Source organism: Symphodus melops (genome assembly GCF_947650265.1).
Source record: "Symphodus melops genome assembly, chromosome: 10".
Classification (NCBI taxonomy): Eukaryota; Metazoa; Chordata; class Actinopteri; order Labriformes; family Labridae; genus Symphodus; species Symphodus melops.
In genome coordinates, this window is record NC_136700.1 from 24,856,505 (window position 1) to 24,872,482 (window position 15,978).

Here is a 15,978-nt window from a genome sequence, read left to right on the forward strand (position 1 = left end):
TGCACTGAACCATTCTAACTTGGTAGAAAGTAAGTGGTACAATTGAAACACCCAAGGACTGGAAGTGCTCTTGAATATTTTCTGAATATCCAATCTCACAAGGTTTTTGAATGATTTTGGATTAGTTTTATTTAAGGTGTACTTGATGTGAACATATAGCAATTACATTGGACAAACCAGATGCATTGATTTGAGTGTTTTAGCATGTGCTAATTTGTAACACTTGTCCACAGGCGGCATTATTTGGAGCGTTGTATGTGAACACTGTTTGCAGAAATCTTAAACCTGATCTTACTGTACCACCACATCCTGCTGTTTGCTCTCTGTGTTGGTGTTAGATGTTAAGGGTGGAAGATTCATGTCCTGGCTTATGATCAGAAGCTGTAGATGCAGAAAAAGCCAAATTTTTTTGTGTATAGTAAGGACCTTTTTTCCCTTTAAAATCAAAGCCCAATGTGTCTGTGTACATTCATGCAGTTGGCTGCAAATGCAGGTAATGTGTTGCCTCCCCTAAATGTTATAAACATGCAAACATTAAGCCACCATTTGCACTTGACTCTAGCAGATAGGGGCGTGTCCATGAAGTTTGTGGGCACGCATGCAAATTAATTTTAATTAGATGTCTTTACTATCACCCCTAATGATATATAATTATCAGTAACACAATCTGGCAACGTTTTAATCTTCTGAGCTGAACTTGTAAGGGACTCAAAAACAAAGATTTATATCCAAAGCCACAAAATGAAGCAATTAGAAAATTGTATGCAAACTCTTGTAAGCTGTCTAACTTGAAAACACCTTTATTTGCAAGTATGTCCACTGTACAACAATGTGCACATGTTGTTGCTCTAAATTTGGTATGAACAAAGCAAAGAATGTAGTATATATAAAGTATTGTTCGATAACATAGCCTGTTGAAAACAGCCAGAAAAGTAAAATCTCACCTCTGATTAATCGAATCTGATTAGGTGTATAGCTAATCATAGATTTGGATTTTGAGGTGGTCAATCAGATTTTGATTTTTTTTTTTTTTTTTTTTGGTGGGGGGGGGGGGCATGGTCACCTCTCTGGACACACCCCTGCTTGGCACTTTAATGTCTGTAATGGCTAATAAAACAAATTTCATTTCTCACCAGGAGTCAAATAGAAACACTGATTCCAAAAACTAAATCTATGAAACTTCAGCTATTTGCATGAAAACTTTGAAACAGCAGCAGAGGTAATAAAAGTAGGTTGCAGCTTTCTTACACTTTTATATTTCTGTGCATCCATGATGGTATCAGGAAAGATCCTTCATTCAGCTGGAGCTTCAATAAACCAATATGCTCTTTGAAGAACTATACTCATATCATTGTCTCAACACAAAAGCTTTTTTATCATTGCATAGACACACGCTCGCAGTGTCATATGCTTAGCTTAGCTTATGAGCCGCCTGCTAAAGCTTGATATTAAACAGACTAGAAGTTATTGATCTTCTCATCCCCCTCTTACAATGAGACTGTTATCAGATCCCCCCCAACAGCTAATGTTACCATAAAACAGACTCCACAGTTTAGGATGGTAATTGGCACATATGCTTTATTTTGAAAACAGACATTGAAACCATTTGTATTTTTTCATATTTTTTTTCTCACAAGTTTGAACTCCTTGATAAGGTTGTAACTGGACATTGCACTCACTGGAACATGGGAAAAGAATTTTTTGTTTTGCTCATTTGTTTGTTTTTCCTTTTTAACAATTTTTTTTGTAACATCAGTGCAAGAGTATTTTTTTTTTCCAATTCATATAAACTGTCATAACAACACCAAAAGACATCAAAAAAGAAGCCGCCACACCTCTTAAGTTTTTGTGACTGCGAAAAAGTTCCTCTCAGAGGGAGAGTTCCCATCATGCACTTGGTTCGATGGTTCATGCTACTGTTCTCACTTTGGGCTGGCAGAACATTGTGTAAGAGCCAGATATATTAACACTATAGAACAGTCTATAGTTTCTTATATGATCATTTAAATGTCAACAGGTCCATTAGTGTATATGTGAGTAAACAGAGTTTGTAAAAGGGGTGTAAACAAAGCTTGAAAGACTCAAGCAGAAGGAGAGAGAGAGTTGTATTCTTGTACTATATGTGATAATGGGATTCAAGATAAGGCTACCCAACTGGAAATATAACACATTTAACGATACATTCTCGTCTCCATACAGGGAGTCAGTACATTAACTACTTGCTGTGTTTTCAATACACTTGTGCGGTCTTGAAAACTAGGGTTGCATTTTAAAACCAGCTTGTTTTTGTGCGTGCATTTGCTGTATCACAGATTTAATTTGCAAAAATGGGTTGAAAGAAGGTGCACCGCGATGCAAAATCAAGGATGGTGCATTCACAACGCATTATTTTAAATGTGTAAATATCCAGTTGGGAGCGTTCACTCCAACACTGATCCACTTGCAATAGATGGTGAAGATGGAACAAATCAAATCCTCCCCTTTTTATCTGCATCATCATCATCATCATCATCATCCTCTACGTCGCCACGGTAACAATCTTTTTATTTTTTTTAAATTCATAATCAAAAACATCGTCATCGTCACCATCTCTTCCTCGTAGTATTAGCTTGAGCCAAAAAACTTCACACTGGAAACTCCCCCCAACATGAGAAAATCATTGCCACACAAAAAATGACAAACAAATAGAAACTGACTGCCTTCACATTGGGAAGGCAAAGAGCAACCATTTTTAGATTTTTGTTTTTGTGTTATTCTTCATACTCTTAATTTCTGCTTTCTTCAGGTGAGACCGTGTCTTAGTCATCCTTGGACTCGGTGGCCTCCGCCGCTGCGTCCTCAGGGGTCGCCTCCTCTGCATTTGACTCTTCTACAGCGTCTGAGAAGAGGGCGAGAGAAGGCGGAGGGAAGTGTAAAGAGGCAAGTGAGAGGACAAAAATTATATGTAAGGGAGTAAGGAAGTGTGGGGGGTATGATAGATAGGTGGGGTGGAGAGAGGAAAGGAGAAAATTAGTGGGGCTGGAATAATAACTGGTCCTTTACTGATTATTCTAAAATACTGAGTTTCAACGATTTCCCATGCCAACTGCTACATTTGATGTTTTATATATTTCCCCTCAGATGGTTTCTTTATGAAAAGAAAGGAGAAAAAAAAGGATATTGTAACATTGAGCAATCGTAAAAACGGTGAAACGGATTCACAGTAAGACCCAGGATGTTCAAGAGATGTCAACTCCATTAAAACTGAGAGCATGTCAGTCAGAAGTAGTCTCATATCTGGATTTCAGCACCGGCTGTGTGAATAATAAAAGAAGAGAGTGCTCCTAATGGACCCATGAAGCATTTGAACTGACATCTCAGCGCTAACAGCGCCATATCGGCTTGTCACATCTGATTCTGTGTGATGCCCTCAGTGTGCTGCGTTGTAATAACATCCAGTGTTGGCTCGCTTAGAGGTGAATACTGCTGAGTAACAATCCGTGATTCAACACCGAGCCAATATCACATGAGGTCGTTGGCCTAAAATGGCAGCAAAAAAAAAAATGTATGTAAATATATATATATATATATATATATATATATATACACACACACACACACACACACACAGTATATTTGTATCAGCATTCATTGATGCATGCGTGGGTTCTCTCCAGGTACTCTGGCTTCCTTCCACAGTCCAGAGGAATGCTCGTTAGGTTAATTGGTGACTTCAGATTGCCCGTAGGTGTGAATGTGAGTATGGCTGGTTGCCTGTGATTGACAGTCCAGGGTGTACCCCGCCTCTCACCCAGTGGCAGCTAGGATAAGCTTGAGTCCCCCGCGGCCCAGAACAGGAAAAACAATACACATAACAGATGCATGGATGGATAAATGAAAACTTTTTTTTATTATTTTTTTTTATTTTATTTCCCTAATAGGGCTAAAATCTTTATTTTATTGTTTGTGACCAAACCATATATTCAAACGCCCCTGAGACTGATGATGTCATTCCATGGTGAGCTCATGGTATGACATCATGCTCCTTTAATAGAAGCAGGAGACATTAAAGAATGACATCATTGCATTGGAGATTGGGGTGATGGAGTGCGTGTGTGTGTGTGTGTGTGTGTGTCTGTGTGTCTGTGTGTGTGTATGCGTGAGTGTCGGTTAGGGTGAGGCAGAGAGAGACGGAGAGATAGAGAGAGGTTGTGTGTGTGTTAAGGCTTGTACTAAAGTGCCCGTGTGTTCAGCTCGATCTCCCAGGTAAGAGGTGATTAGCCTGTTAGCCGGCATGACAGTCGTGAGTTTGTCCGTCTCTGGAACAAGTGAACGGTGTGATGAAAAACCAATTTCACCCAATTCAAGGTGCCAAATCTCATCGTTTCAGGAATCCTGACATCAGTGCCGCCGCAATTATCCTCACTGGTGACATAACGACAAAAATGCTGGTTTCTGATTCATTTTCAAATAAGAGCTGAAGAGGGGGAAATAAACACTCTGGTGATCCGTGCTATCTATTACAAAGGCTGTCAGTGGATTTCACTGAAGATTTTAATAAATAATATTCTGTGACGCAGAGAGACAAAGCCAAAGTTGAAGGATTGTGCCAATTAACAGATATTAAGAATTAACTTAATAATCATCATTTTCCAAATGCCATTTAAGTTTGTCTTTTTGTTTTTAACATAAACTTTAACCTCAGTTCAAAGTTTCTCTTCAAATGGAGCACCACAAGGCTTTGTCCTTGGATTTTTTTTTTTATTTTTTTTTTCAGTTTTTGTTCAAAGTAGGGCTTATTATATCAGAATTTAGTGTTGGTGCTATGAAGATGACACTCAGCTCTCTGTGACCTGAACCCTCATTATTCCTCTTTGAACTATACAAGTGTCCCTAAAGGTAATTCATGATTAAATTGAGGTCCTCATTAGTGGTTAAAAAAAGGAGAGGACAGGAGAATCTCAGAACTTGACATGACCAGTGAATCGTCTGGAAGATGCCCATGATTTTACTTTTGGGGCTTTTATGCCTGCATTCGATAAGGACAGTGGAGATAGAGAAGGATATTGGGGAGATACAGTGGGGATGATGTGCAGGAGGTCGGCTTCAAACCTGTTTGGAGGACACAGTTAGCATCCATTCATAAGATCAATAGGACAAGCAACAGCCCAATACCCATTACTATAATCTAATTATGCTTCCAGACAGAAGTCCAATGAGAGAAATGTTTGTGTTTTTTTGTTTGTGTTTTTTTATTGCAACTGTCGACGTCGACCAAATGAGTCAATAAATCAGAGCGCTGCCTTTTCTGATTGAACACTTTGGAGAAGTCAGCAGTCCTGTTGTAAATCTCTGAACTGGACCAAAACATAATCTCATTACACATACGATAAGTAAAAACTGCCTCACAGTTCAAATCTTATTTCAAGATAATTAACTGGCCAATTGTGCAAACACATTTAGATGGACGTACTGATATCGATGGATCAACACAACAAGTACATTTTGCTTTCTACATTATTAATTTAGGACCAGCGGTTCTGTTTATTTGTCCTTTTTATGCATTTTTATATCTTAAAAATGATCATCCTATTTGGACCTTTCAGGAAACATGGTTTAAAATAAGTGTAATGCGATATTTCTGAGACAGATACGCTTGTTTATATCTCAGTTTTTACAGTGTATCCAGTACTGTGTCATCCTGCTTTGACATTAAACTTGGTCAGACGTAACTAATGGAACCAGTGACACAGATTATGCTTGGTGGAGAATCTGGATCATATCCAGGCTGCCTCATAAATTATTCAGTCGGATCAGAGTACCTGCCGTCCTTGTGCATGTGACTCCAGTCTGTGCGCTGACAGCCATTAACCAATCACTGTGTAATAAATATTAATTTGCTCTCTGATTCAGTTCAGTTATTTAAGCAGATTGTTGCCAGTCGTGTATTCTTAGTTAAGTGGGTTCTTCGTCAAGTGGTGTTTGTTTGTGACAGACTTCCCCTGGTGCAGATCGTGACCAGTAGGTATCATTAATCATTCATTGAAATCAGAGCACCTGTTATCCCCGCACTGCTCTGCGCAGGCCAGCTATCCCATCGAGGTGGTGGTAACTATGACAACAGGGAGACAGCGCTGCCTAGGTGACCTAGTTTCCCTGTAGTTCTCCAGTTGGCGTGTGTGTATGTGTGTTTCCCACCTCACACCCCCGCCTACTCGAGACTGAACATGCTCCATTAACTACCTGTCTGACCCAGTCTGAGAGTCCTTGGACCAGAAATATGAGTTCATGTCAGGAACGTGTTGTGGGTATGCTGCATCAACGTTACCATGTCATTTCATGGCCTTCAAATTCACTCAGATTAATGTTTCCATTGTTGGACATAAAATATTGGTCTCCTTTAAAATCAGCTGTTTTGGAGGAATGGAAAAAAAGGGATACGATAGCCATGTTCACAACTGTTTGCGTTCATAATTAAACCAATGATTGGGGGTTTCAGTCTGTGGAGGAAGCTTATGTGTGCAGCACTTGGAGTCGCAGTCATCTTTTTCAAAAGAGGGCGACAAAGTGTATCATGTCGTATTCTGTTGCGTCCTATAGTGTCGTGTGGTATGGTATCATGCCGTACCTATTAACGTGTCGTGTCCATAGACTGTAAATATTTTTAGGTGAAACCTGAGTGACGTCACTCATCTGTTCCTGCAGGGGGCTCCAGAGGCTCATTGGTGGCAGCCGCCATGCTGGAAATGCTGTCTCAGTTTAACTTTTAGTCAAACTAAAGACAGGCTGAGAGCTGGAGCTGAGGCGGGTTTTAACCCTCCTGATAAGCCTTGTAAAAAAAATCACACCCTTCATGCTGTGTGTGCCAGTGAGGACAATAACTAATCAGAACAGTATTGTTTTTCAAACCAGTATGTAAACATGTAAATTGGAAAATTTATGCTGTAAAAACAGCTTTTTGTGCCAATCGTGTGGGTGTTGCTTCTGGAACCAGCTCGACGATCTGCAGGATTTTGTATTTTGCATTTTTCAAGAGCGGAGGTTGCCGCTGGGTCAACTCTTATGGTGTTGTATCGTGCAGAACATACAGGCAATATGCATCCATTAACAGCTTACCTTACCAGCACTAATTACTTCAAACCCATTATGTCTTTCCCATTCTCTGCCTCATCTGTATGGAGTTTACATCTTGCAGAAGCTGTGATACTAAGGCAGTCTAATCGAATATTGAGCTGTGTCTTTTTGTTAACCAGTGAATGGTGGAGCCCTGCCAAGTATCTTTAAATCCCCAAGAGTCAAGCAGTTGTTTCCTGTGGTGCCTGCCAAGCAGACGACTGGAAAGCTTACCTTTTTTTCTCTTCTTTTTTTTTACAGTAAGTAATTGCTTCTTGATTAGCAATTGTGTCTGGACTTATTTTTGTCTCTGAACTCGATGTCCCTGCAAACATGTACTCAACTAATTGTTTGATTCTGAGATTTTGAGGAACCTTCCTGTATCTTATGTAAGCTTATTTTGTTTGTTGTGAGCTCATGGGCATGTAATGGATTCTAAACAAGTTCTTCTTGAATGAAAGGATGTAGAAGCTTAAGTGAAAGCTGCATACCTTGTTTATCTTTTGTTTGGTTAGGCTCCTCCTTTTCAGCTGTCGGGCTGACAGCAGCAGGCACATCGGCTTGTCTGGCCTCCTCCTTTTTCTCCTCACTATCCCCCTCCTCCTTTTTCTCCTCAGCTGTGGCTGTGGTGGGACTCTTGACCGCCGGTGCTGGGGCCTCCACCTCTTTGGGCTTCTCCTCTGCTTTCTCCACCACCTTTGGCTCCTCTTTCTGGGGCTCAGAGGGCGCTGTGGCAGCTGCAGGAGAGGTAGCAGCAGGGGCTGCCGCTACAGGAGATGTTGCTGCGCCTACAGGAGAGGCAGCAGCAGCAGCTGCCGGAGAGTTAGCTGGCTTTTCTGCCACTGGGCTTTTGGCTTGGCTCGTCTCTTCCTCCTTTTTGGCCTCCTCTCCTGCAGCCTCCTCCTCCTTTTTCGCAGGTGCCTCCTCTCCCTCAGCTTTCTTTTCCTTCTCTCCTCCCTCTGTTGCCTCCTCTCCAGCAGCAGGACTGTCGCCTTCCTTCTCTTCCTCTCCGTCTTTCATCTTTTTCCGGGTTATGTGTCCGCGGAAGCTGGCCTGTATTTTGGTGGCAGCCTTGTGGGCCTTGTCCTCAGGTTTGTTGGCAGTCCCATCCTGTTCAATCTTCTGGTCTGCATCCTCATTCTTATCCACCTGGTAGAGGATATACAGCAAGTTAACAATCACTGTAAGCAATCATGCAGGTTGTCTGGAAGCAAAGGGTTGTTACTCTAAACTACTTAAAGAAATCCTGTTACTGAATGATATATAACTAAAGGATGAGCCTCCCAAAATATCATGCTTGTGTACTCTTGTAGAAGATACAGTATGTCATGAGATGAAATGTCAGAAAATTAAAGAAGTATATGCTTTGAGAGAGGGGATTATTGCTCATGGAGTCATGAATCACCATTGCTGGAGAATCATATCCTGGGAAAAGTAGGGTTAGTCAGGTTTCAGGACTGGTTTAGAGGTAAACGTTCAGGACCGGATGAGATACAGGGTTAGGAAAGGGACAGAACACAGTGTAATATTGAAAGGCGTTCCATGATATTACCTTCAGAAACTGGATCCATACAGTAGGTGTCCATCAATATGTGGGTTGTGCTATGAGTCATATAAATCTAATGAAAAGAAATCAAATCAAATAAAGGAATGAACGATGAGCAAACAAAATGAATCATTACATTGAAAAAAATGAATAAAGCCTTCAAATCAAGGTAAAACATTATCTAGCCAAGAGTCGACCAATCAAAAAGCTTTAAATGTGCACTTTAAATGAATGAGAATAAGCAACATGAAGCAAACATAAATTGTCAGAGTGCATGCATGCAGTGCAGCTTCAGTCAGCCAGAAGATATAAATATGAAGAAGTGCAGAAATGGTTTTTCAGTGTTTCTGTCCTTCGACGCGTCAAGCCTTTTTTCCCGGATTCACTAATTGGTTTGACAACAGAATGAATGTTCAGCCTTTTATCACATCATGTGTTGGGAAGAGTGGATTTTGAACCATTCTACTGTTTTTTATTCTCTGTTATGAGACTCACAGATCTGTGTGGGGGTTGATTCTCTACACCTAATGAAATGAGTTCACTCGGATTTTGGGAACGACTCCAGGCATTTGTTGCAGTTATTCAATCCGGGCTTGGGGGTGAATATTGTCCTCTTTATAATGCGGCTGAAATAGATTTATTGAATAATCGCCGAAATGTAGAACCTCTCAAAAGCATCCATTGCTAATAGATTCATCACAGTTACCAGGGAACAGTAAGCGTTTAAAATTGAGTCTCTCTCTCCTAAATAATGAGCCACTCTCTATTCTCTCGGTACAGTAGCTTTCTACGGCTCTGTCTCTGGCTGCTAGGGAACGAGCTGCCTGCTACAGTCTCCTCAGCATTCACTGCCATACCCCTCCCAACCATCAAAGGTTACCTTGACAACCAGAGTGCTAACTCATCACGGCGCTGTCTGCCGGTTGGTGCTATGAAAGACTATATGTCACCCTGATTGGCAGCACACCTGACCCCTTAGGGGAGCGGGCCAATGGGGAAATCGTAAATCAGGCGGAGCAATCAGCATGGTTAAGGCGGGGTTGTGTGTGATGCAGCGGAAGGGTGCGGCGCCAGCTGGTGGGGGTTATACACGCGTGTGTATGTCAATGTTGGTGGTTTGTGTCACCGAGCAGTAGCATCTTGTTTAAGGTCAGTGAATGGCTTTGAAAATGTTCCTTTCAGGCTCCATCCGTCCCTCTCGTGCCTGATACTTCCTGTTTCTAATAGAGTCATTTTATTGGACATGAGTTTGACTTTAGCGGCTGCCTGTGTGAGGAATCTCATCTGCGTGACATGATTTAAGAGCCAGAGGCCCTAAAAACCAACATGTCTTCTTCAGGGTCAGTGTGTCAGTTCAATATTGGAGCAGGGAGGCCAAGGCGCAGCTGTGTCAGAATATTCACCCTCCTCCACCTTCATCCACATGCCATCCCCAGGGTTTAATGTGTAAATCCTGCCCCGGGCCTTCCAGCAATACTTAATATATATATACCATCTTCATGAAGCAATTCTGTGCAACATGAAATATGAAGAAAAAAAAACACACATTATACGTTTGGATGTTTGAGGGATAGGAGGTCCTTGGCTTTGCTTTAACTTGCTCTTTATGCTAAGCCTGAACTTGTTTATGTAACGGTTCGTAAGGAAATAAGTTTGAGCAACCGTCCAGCAAGGAGACAGACAAAGCACCGCCGCCACACCCTCTGCTCTTAATAATATGCATGTCCAGGGTGACTTATTGGGCTTTTATTGTGTCTGATCTCATGGGTGCTTACAATTGCCAAAAATTCGACCCAAGCACTTAACTCTAAATAGAATTACTTACTGGCTGCACACAATGAGTCAGACAGAGAGAGAGAGAGAGAGAGAGAGAGAGAGAGAGAGAGAGAGAAGGAGGGAAGGAGAAAGCGATGGATGAGGGTTTTGGGGAATATGAGGGTATGACATCATTATTGGAACAAAGGGGATGTCATTTACTTTAGAGATCAGTGTGTGTGTGTGTGTGTGTGTGTGTGTGTGTGTGTGTTTGTGTGTTTGAGTCTAAATGTAATAAAACACCTGCAGAGCGCCAAGTGATCTCATATCGGTGGAGGAAGACGAGGAAAGGTCGGCGTCATGTTTGGTGTGGCTACAATCGTGGCTTTATCACTTGATGTGTTGATATTTGTCCCCCAAAAGTGCTGTGCTGTGATTTCCTCGACTCGTGTGGTCTCTTTTAATCGACCAGACGGTGCAGTCAAAGCGACTTTGATCTGTCATATCAAACCTATTCAGCTTAATAATACTGTGCAGCAATTGTAAATGACTGAGATAGTATCTTAATTCACTTGTAATATTTGTGTAATCAGAATAATTGCTCCTAATCCTGAAAGAATTGCTTCTGGAGGGCTCTGACTGTTCAGTGAACCCTGGTCACGTATACCCTCCTGCAGGCGCTATCCCACTCTGTGGCTGTGCGGCACACATTTTCATTCATAAATACAGCAGCACCTCCCAATGGTAAAAGGTACGCCTCCCCTTCCAAATCTTTACAGAGACTCCTCCACTGTCTACACCCCTATTTAATTTGCAGCGGTGAACACATATTTGCACTATTAGGTTAATCAAATTACTTATTTCAACAAGCCTGCAGTGTTTCCTCTTGGAAAACGGTTGCCATAGATACACTACAATCACTGAAAGTGTTTATTAATCCAGCAAAAATGCTTGCAAGAGAAAAAGTGCTTTTCAGGCATGATTTTGGGACAGATTATGCAATCCCACTGCAATGATTTTAACTATGATAATACAATGGAGTACACTTTAACGTATAACGATGTCATAAAATGAACGCCATCTCCTGCAACCTAAATCTGCATGTTAGCGTGCAGGTCAGTTTTATCCGAATACATGAGGACAGATTCCTTTGTGTTTCCTGCGTGCAGAGGTAAAACACCTCAGTCCATTATCTGACAGCTTGATGTGTCTATTACAGCTTTTGTCTATCAGCTGCAGTGTTTGCTCCCTGTCTCACTCTGTCCTTGGGTGGGCACTGGCTGTCGTGAGAACCACACCCGAGAGTCAATGGCTCCGCCAATTGATCTATAAGCACACATACACACACATACCATCCCCCAATGGTGACACACAGTTACGATCCACCACCTTCCCAATGCCTCATTGCCAGGGCCATTAGGGACATGTTTTGGGGGAGGGGGAGGGGGGGGGGGATGAGGGAAGACACGGAGGAAGCGGAGGGGTTAATAGTTGATTTACCACAGAACCACAGCTAATGCTAAAGCACATACCAACGTGTCTATAATCCTATTTTTGTTTTGTGTATTTTAATTCTGGTCCATTGAAGCAGGTGAATCCTTTTCCACTCAGCAGCTCCACCCAACATGAGCTTGAACACCACTCGCAGGAGGGGAACGAAATGATTAACGTAATATTTGCATTCTCAATGGTGGAGTTACACTTTGCTTTGCAGAAGCACTTTTATCATCTACCCAACAGGTGCAGCTACTCAGAATGTATTAGCTTGAAAAACACTGCTGCATGTAATTACTCAAATGTGTGTACATGTTACCAGATGTTAGTAATACAACCAATTTAAAGGAAAATCCTCAAACATTTTTCATATTCTTCCAGCTCACAAGCATTCATACTGTAGAGATGCTATTAGCTACGCTGCTGGTGGCACACATACTTCCTCTCTCCTGAAAATCCCGGCAGTATTCCAATGTCTGTCAGCTTTTTTCTGCAGGAATCATCCAGACACTAAAGACAGGCTGCTGTCTGCTGTCTGTTAAATCTCTCCCCTTCTTCTTTCTTACCACCGTCTTTCACTCTCTTCGTCACCGTGCAAACTGCTACCCACTCATTCTCTCTCACACACACACACACACATAGACACAGAAGCACACGTATACAGACATAGCGGAGCACCACACCCTTTTAGCCGGCTATCTCCTGCAGGAGAGGAGAGGAGAGGGGGGGCTCAGGTGGTGACTGCCACAGCCCCCGCTTCACCATCTCCCTCTCTCTCTTTCCCTCTATCTATCTATCTCTCTGTTCTTTGACGGTGAATTGATGAGCGATATTAAAGGATGTACTGTGTCTTCTACGGCAGCCGGGGAAAGAGATGCTCCGCGGCAACTAATAAGCAGCCATATGCCGGAGTCATTACATCCTCTGGAGCTGCCTTTAATTCTATTACACTGACTCTCTGCCTGAACAAAGGCTCCGCTATCGCCACTGATCTCATGAGGGGCCGGGCAGGGGGTGAGGCTGTGGGGGAGAAGGGCATGTGGAAGTACGGAGGGAGCTAGTGGAAAGTGGTCATATAGGCTGGTTCTGGAGGTTTTGGTGGAAACTATAAATACTGATTGGGTTGTCGCTTTGGCTGAAGGCGAGCCCTTGAAAATGTTTTTTGAAGGAGCTTCAATGTGAGAGGATTTTATTCATCATAAACAAATCAAACTTCATCTTCTTTTTAGAGTTGTGTCCAGATGATTAAAGGCTCAGGCTTAAAGTAGACACAGGGCAGGGCAGCTCCCAGAGCCAGCGAAGGAACTCAAGGTAATTGAGTTTGGGCGGAGTTTAAGAATTACACTTATGGTAGGGATTTGTTCATGGGTTTTAATAGAGAAATTACATCTTTGGGAAGCTTTGGTTTGAAAGAAGTCCTGAGCTGATGACTAAGCTTGATCCTAGATGTTTCTCCAAACCCTGAGAAGAACAAGAAGTGTTTTCTGAGGTTATGATTTTCTTCCCAAACTGAATCCATCTAAATCTAAAGCGAAGGGCTGTGGTAACCAAAGGGACTTTAATGAAGTGATGGTAGCCACTCCCAAAATGACACTCTACATTAACAGGACCACCTACAGCAGTGCTGCCTTGTTCAAAGCAGAGGAAAATCAGTCTCTTTGCTCATCCTTCCATGAAGTGTCTGTCGGGATTCATTTATGCCTCTGCTCCTCAAAAAGGTGAGAGCAGGAGGAGAAGGGCTCCTGGGCCGCTGAGGAAATTTTCCCCTGTGGTGGAAGGCGCATGCGCTGTAAGCAGCGACAGCGTTCTGTCAGAAAAAGCCGGTGCCTCACCCACATGGCTGCAGTGTGAAGCACGCCGGCTTCCTTCCCTTTGATTTTCTCACCTTTGCGCTTGCTCAGCCTCTCCTACCAGCATCCCTCGCTCTGTCACCAGCACAAATCCTCTCAGTCTAGCTGCCATCCAGTTTTGTTCCCTTCTTCTAATTCTGCCTCGCTTCACGTCTGCCTTTTCCTACCTTCCCCCACACCTTGCGACCGCTCTATACCTGTCTCTTTTTTTCCTCCCTTACGCTTTCCACCTCCTCTTGCAATCTCTCTCCATCTACCTCCATGTGCAGCTTCGCTTCACCCTGCCGCTTGCTCTCTTCCCTGACTGCACCCCACTTTTCCTGCCTGTCTTACAACTGGGATGCTTAGCTTCCTTTTTCTCTCCTCTGCCTGCCAGACCTAATTTGACTCAAGCAAGTTACCATTTAAGAAGCAATGAAATTGCCATCACGATCCAGTGTAATAGAAACACGATAAAATCATACTCAGCTGCAGATACAAGCAGAAACGTGGCCCTGATCTTACACAGAAAAGCCACCATAGCTGCTGGAATGACACAGAGTGAAGCACAGGAAGAGTGCCACCCCTCTTCTTCACTGCCCAGACCCACCCGCTTCCATGCAACACCTTTTTTTTTAGGATATTGCCACCACCGACACCACCCTTTTACACCCTTTAAATGAGTGCACACTTCATAGTAACCTCCATTGACAGCATCCACTTATAAAGCTGGAGGGCTATGATAATCCATTTAGACTCATTTATTCCCATTGTACTCCCCAGAGGCCACTGACATGATGGTGCTGCTCACTCAATCTATACCCCGCCCTTTTATTCCCTCCTCTCTGTGGAAATTTACTTTCCTGTGTCACCCAATTCTGCTCAAGAAAGCACAAATATACGAGTCTGAGACCTGTGTTTGAGGCAGGAAAAGGGGCACACAGGTTTAATCTAAGTCATCATTGACAATGCTGGATTATTCTGAGTGAGTTCAGGAGAGCTTTGGATTGAATGAGGAAGTATTTCAGCTTTAAAACCTGGGAAATTACAGAGTCTATCAAGTGCCTATCAATCAATATGAGGGAATGCCTGACCCCCCCCCCCCCACCCAAAAATAAAATAAAATAATGAGTTACAGTCTTGTTCGTCCCCAAGTACAGTGTGAGGTCTGAGCAGCATTGTGGTGTCCATTCATGCGGGATAATCACATTAACTAGGCGTGTCTGGGCTCTGTGGAAAGACTTGTATAAAGAGAAGCCAGGCCCAGAGTCAAAGCAAATAACACCAACACGTTCCACTGATCCCTCCTCAAACGGCTCAATGTGACCACAAACCAAGAAGCACAAAGTTCAGAGTTAAGAAGCATCGTTTAGTTACATTAAAAAAAAAAAAATGAATGAATTAAAATCAGAGCAGTTTACCGGTTTGGTTCTTCTTATGCAGCACAGCATAGTTGTAGTTGTTGTATCCTCCCTTTCTCTTCTCTGCTTGTTTCTTCCCTTTTTTCTCCCTTTCACTTCTTCTTCTCTCTCACCCTCTCTCTCTCTTCCTCTCTCTCTCTCTCGCGCACTCTCGCTCGCTCGCTCGCTTTCGTGCACACACACACTCTTTCTCTCTCTTTCTCTCTGGCTGTATCAACAGCTAAGTCGCCTGGTGCATTTACTCATCCCAGTTTGCACACACTCGTTCTTCAGTCGGTCTGCCTGGGCACACCTTCTCTCTCTCTCTTTCTCCTCTCTCTCTCTCTCTCTCTCTCTCTTACTCCCAGCCTGACAATGACTACAAGCCCACCCTTTAAACCCCTCCCTTCCCTTCGCTCCCTCCATCCCTCTCTCCTCTCCTCCCCTCCCCTCTTCACACTATCCCCCTCCTCCTTCTTCTCTTCTTCCTTGCTCATAGTGATGAACCCCCCCACCTCTTTTAGATCAGCACTCCTCTCTTCCACATCTTCTCACCCCACACCCAATCCTCCTCCTCCTCCTCCACTTCTTCTCTTTCAGCTTCGCTGTTGCAAAAAAAGCTGCGGCCCCACCCAGAAAAGGTTTTTGCTTAATGACTGACTGGATACCTCCAATTTTTTTTTTCTGATAAATCCTTTTTTGTGCTTTAGTTTTGTGAGTCACAACACTACCTTTCTGCTTTATCCCCTCCCCTTCCACACACAAAAGGAGATGTCTTTTTTTTTATTATTAAGAAAATACAAAGAGGAGCTCATGAATGTTCCTCCTCTAAGTGCTCTGTCTCCCTCTCAGAGTGTGTTCT

General features: G+C 42.8%; 1 protein-coding gene across 1 annotated transcript; it reads right to left on the reverse strand.

The window, feature by feature from the left end:
- Positions 1-2,507: 2,507 nt before the first annotated feature.
- gap43 (growth associated protein 43) lies at positions 2,508-15,494 on the reverse strand. The gene is made up of 3 exons (XM_079353796.1): positions 15,138-15,494; positions 7,584-8,241; positions 2,508-2,878 (listed from the first exon to the last, which is right to left on the reverse strand). The coding sequence occupies exons 1-3, from the start codon at positions 15,165-15,167 to the stop codon at positions 2,799-2,801; spliced, it is 768 nt and encodes a 255-aa protein (XP_079209922.1). The 5' UTR covers positions 15,168-15,494; the 3' UTR covers positions 2,508-2,798.
- Positions 15,495-15,978: the final 484 nt, after the last annotated feature.

Coding starts and splice junctions, on each gene's coding strand:
- gap43 (XM_079353796.1), bottom strand. CDS start 15,167: ATGCTGTGCTGCATAAGAAGAACCAAACCG. Junction 8,242..15,137: donor GCATAAGAAGAACCAAACCG/GTAAACTGCTCT, acceptor ATCCTCTACCAG/GTGGATAAGAATGAGGATGC. Junction 2,879..7,583: donor CCAAACAAAAGATAAACAAG/GTATGCAGCTTT, acceptor CCCTCTTCTCAG/ACGCTGTAGAAGAGTCAAAT.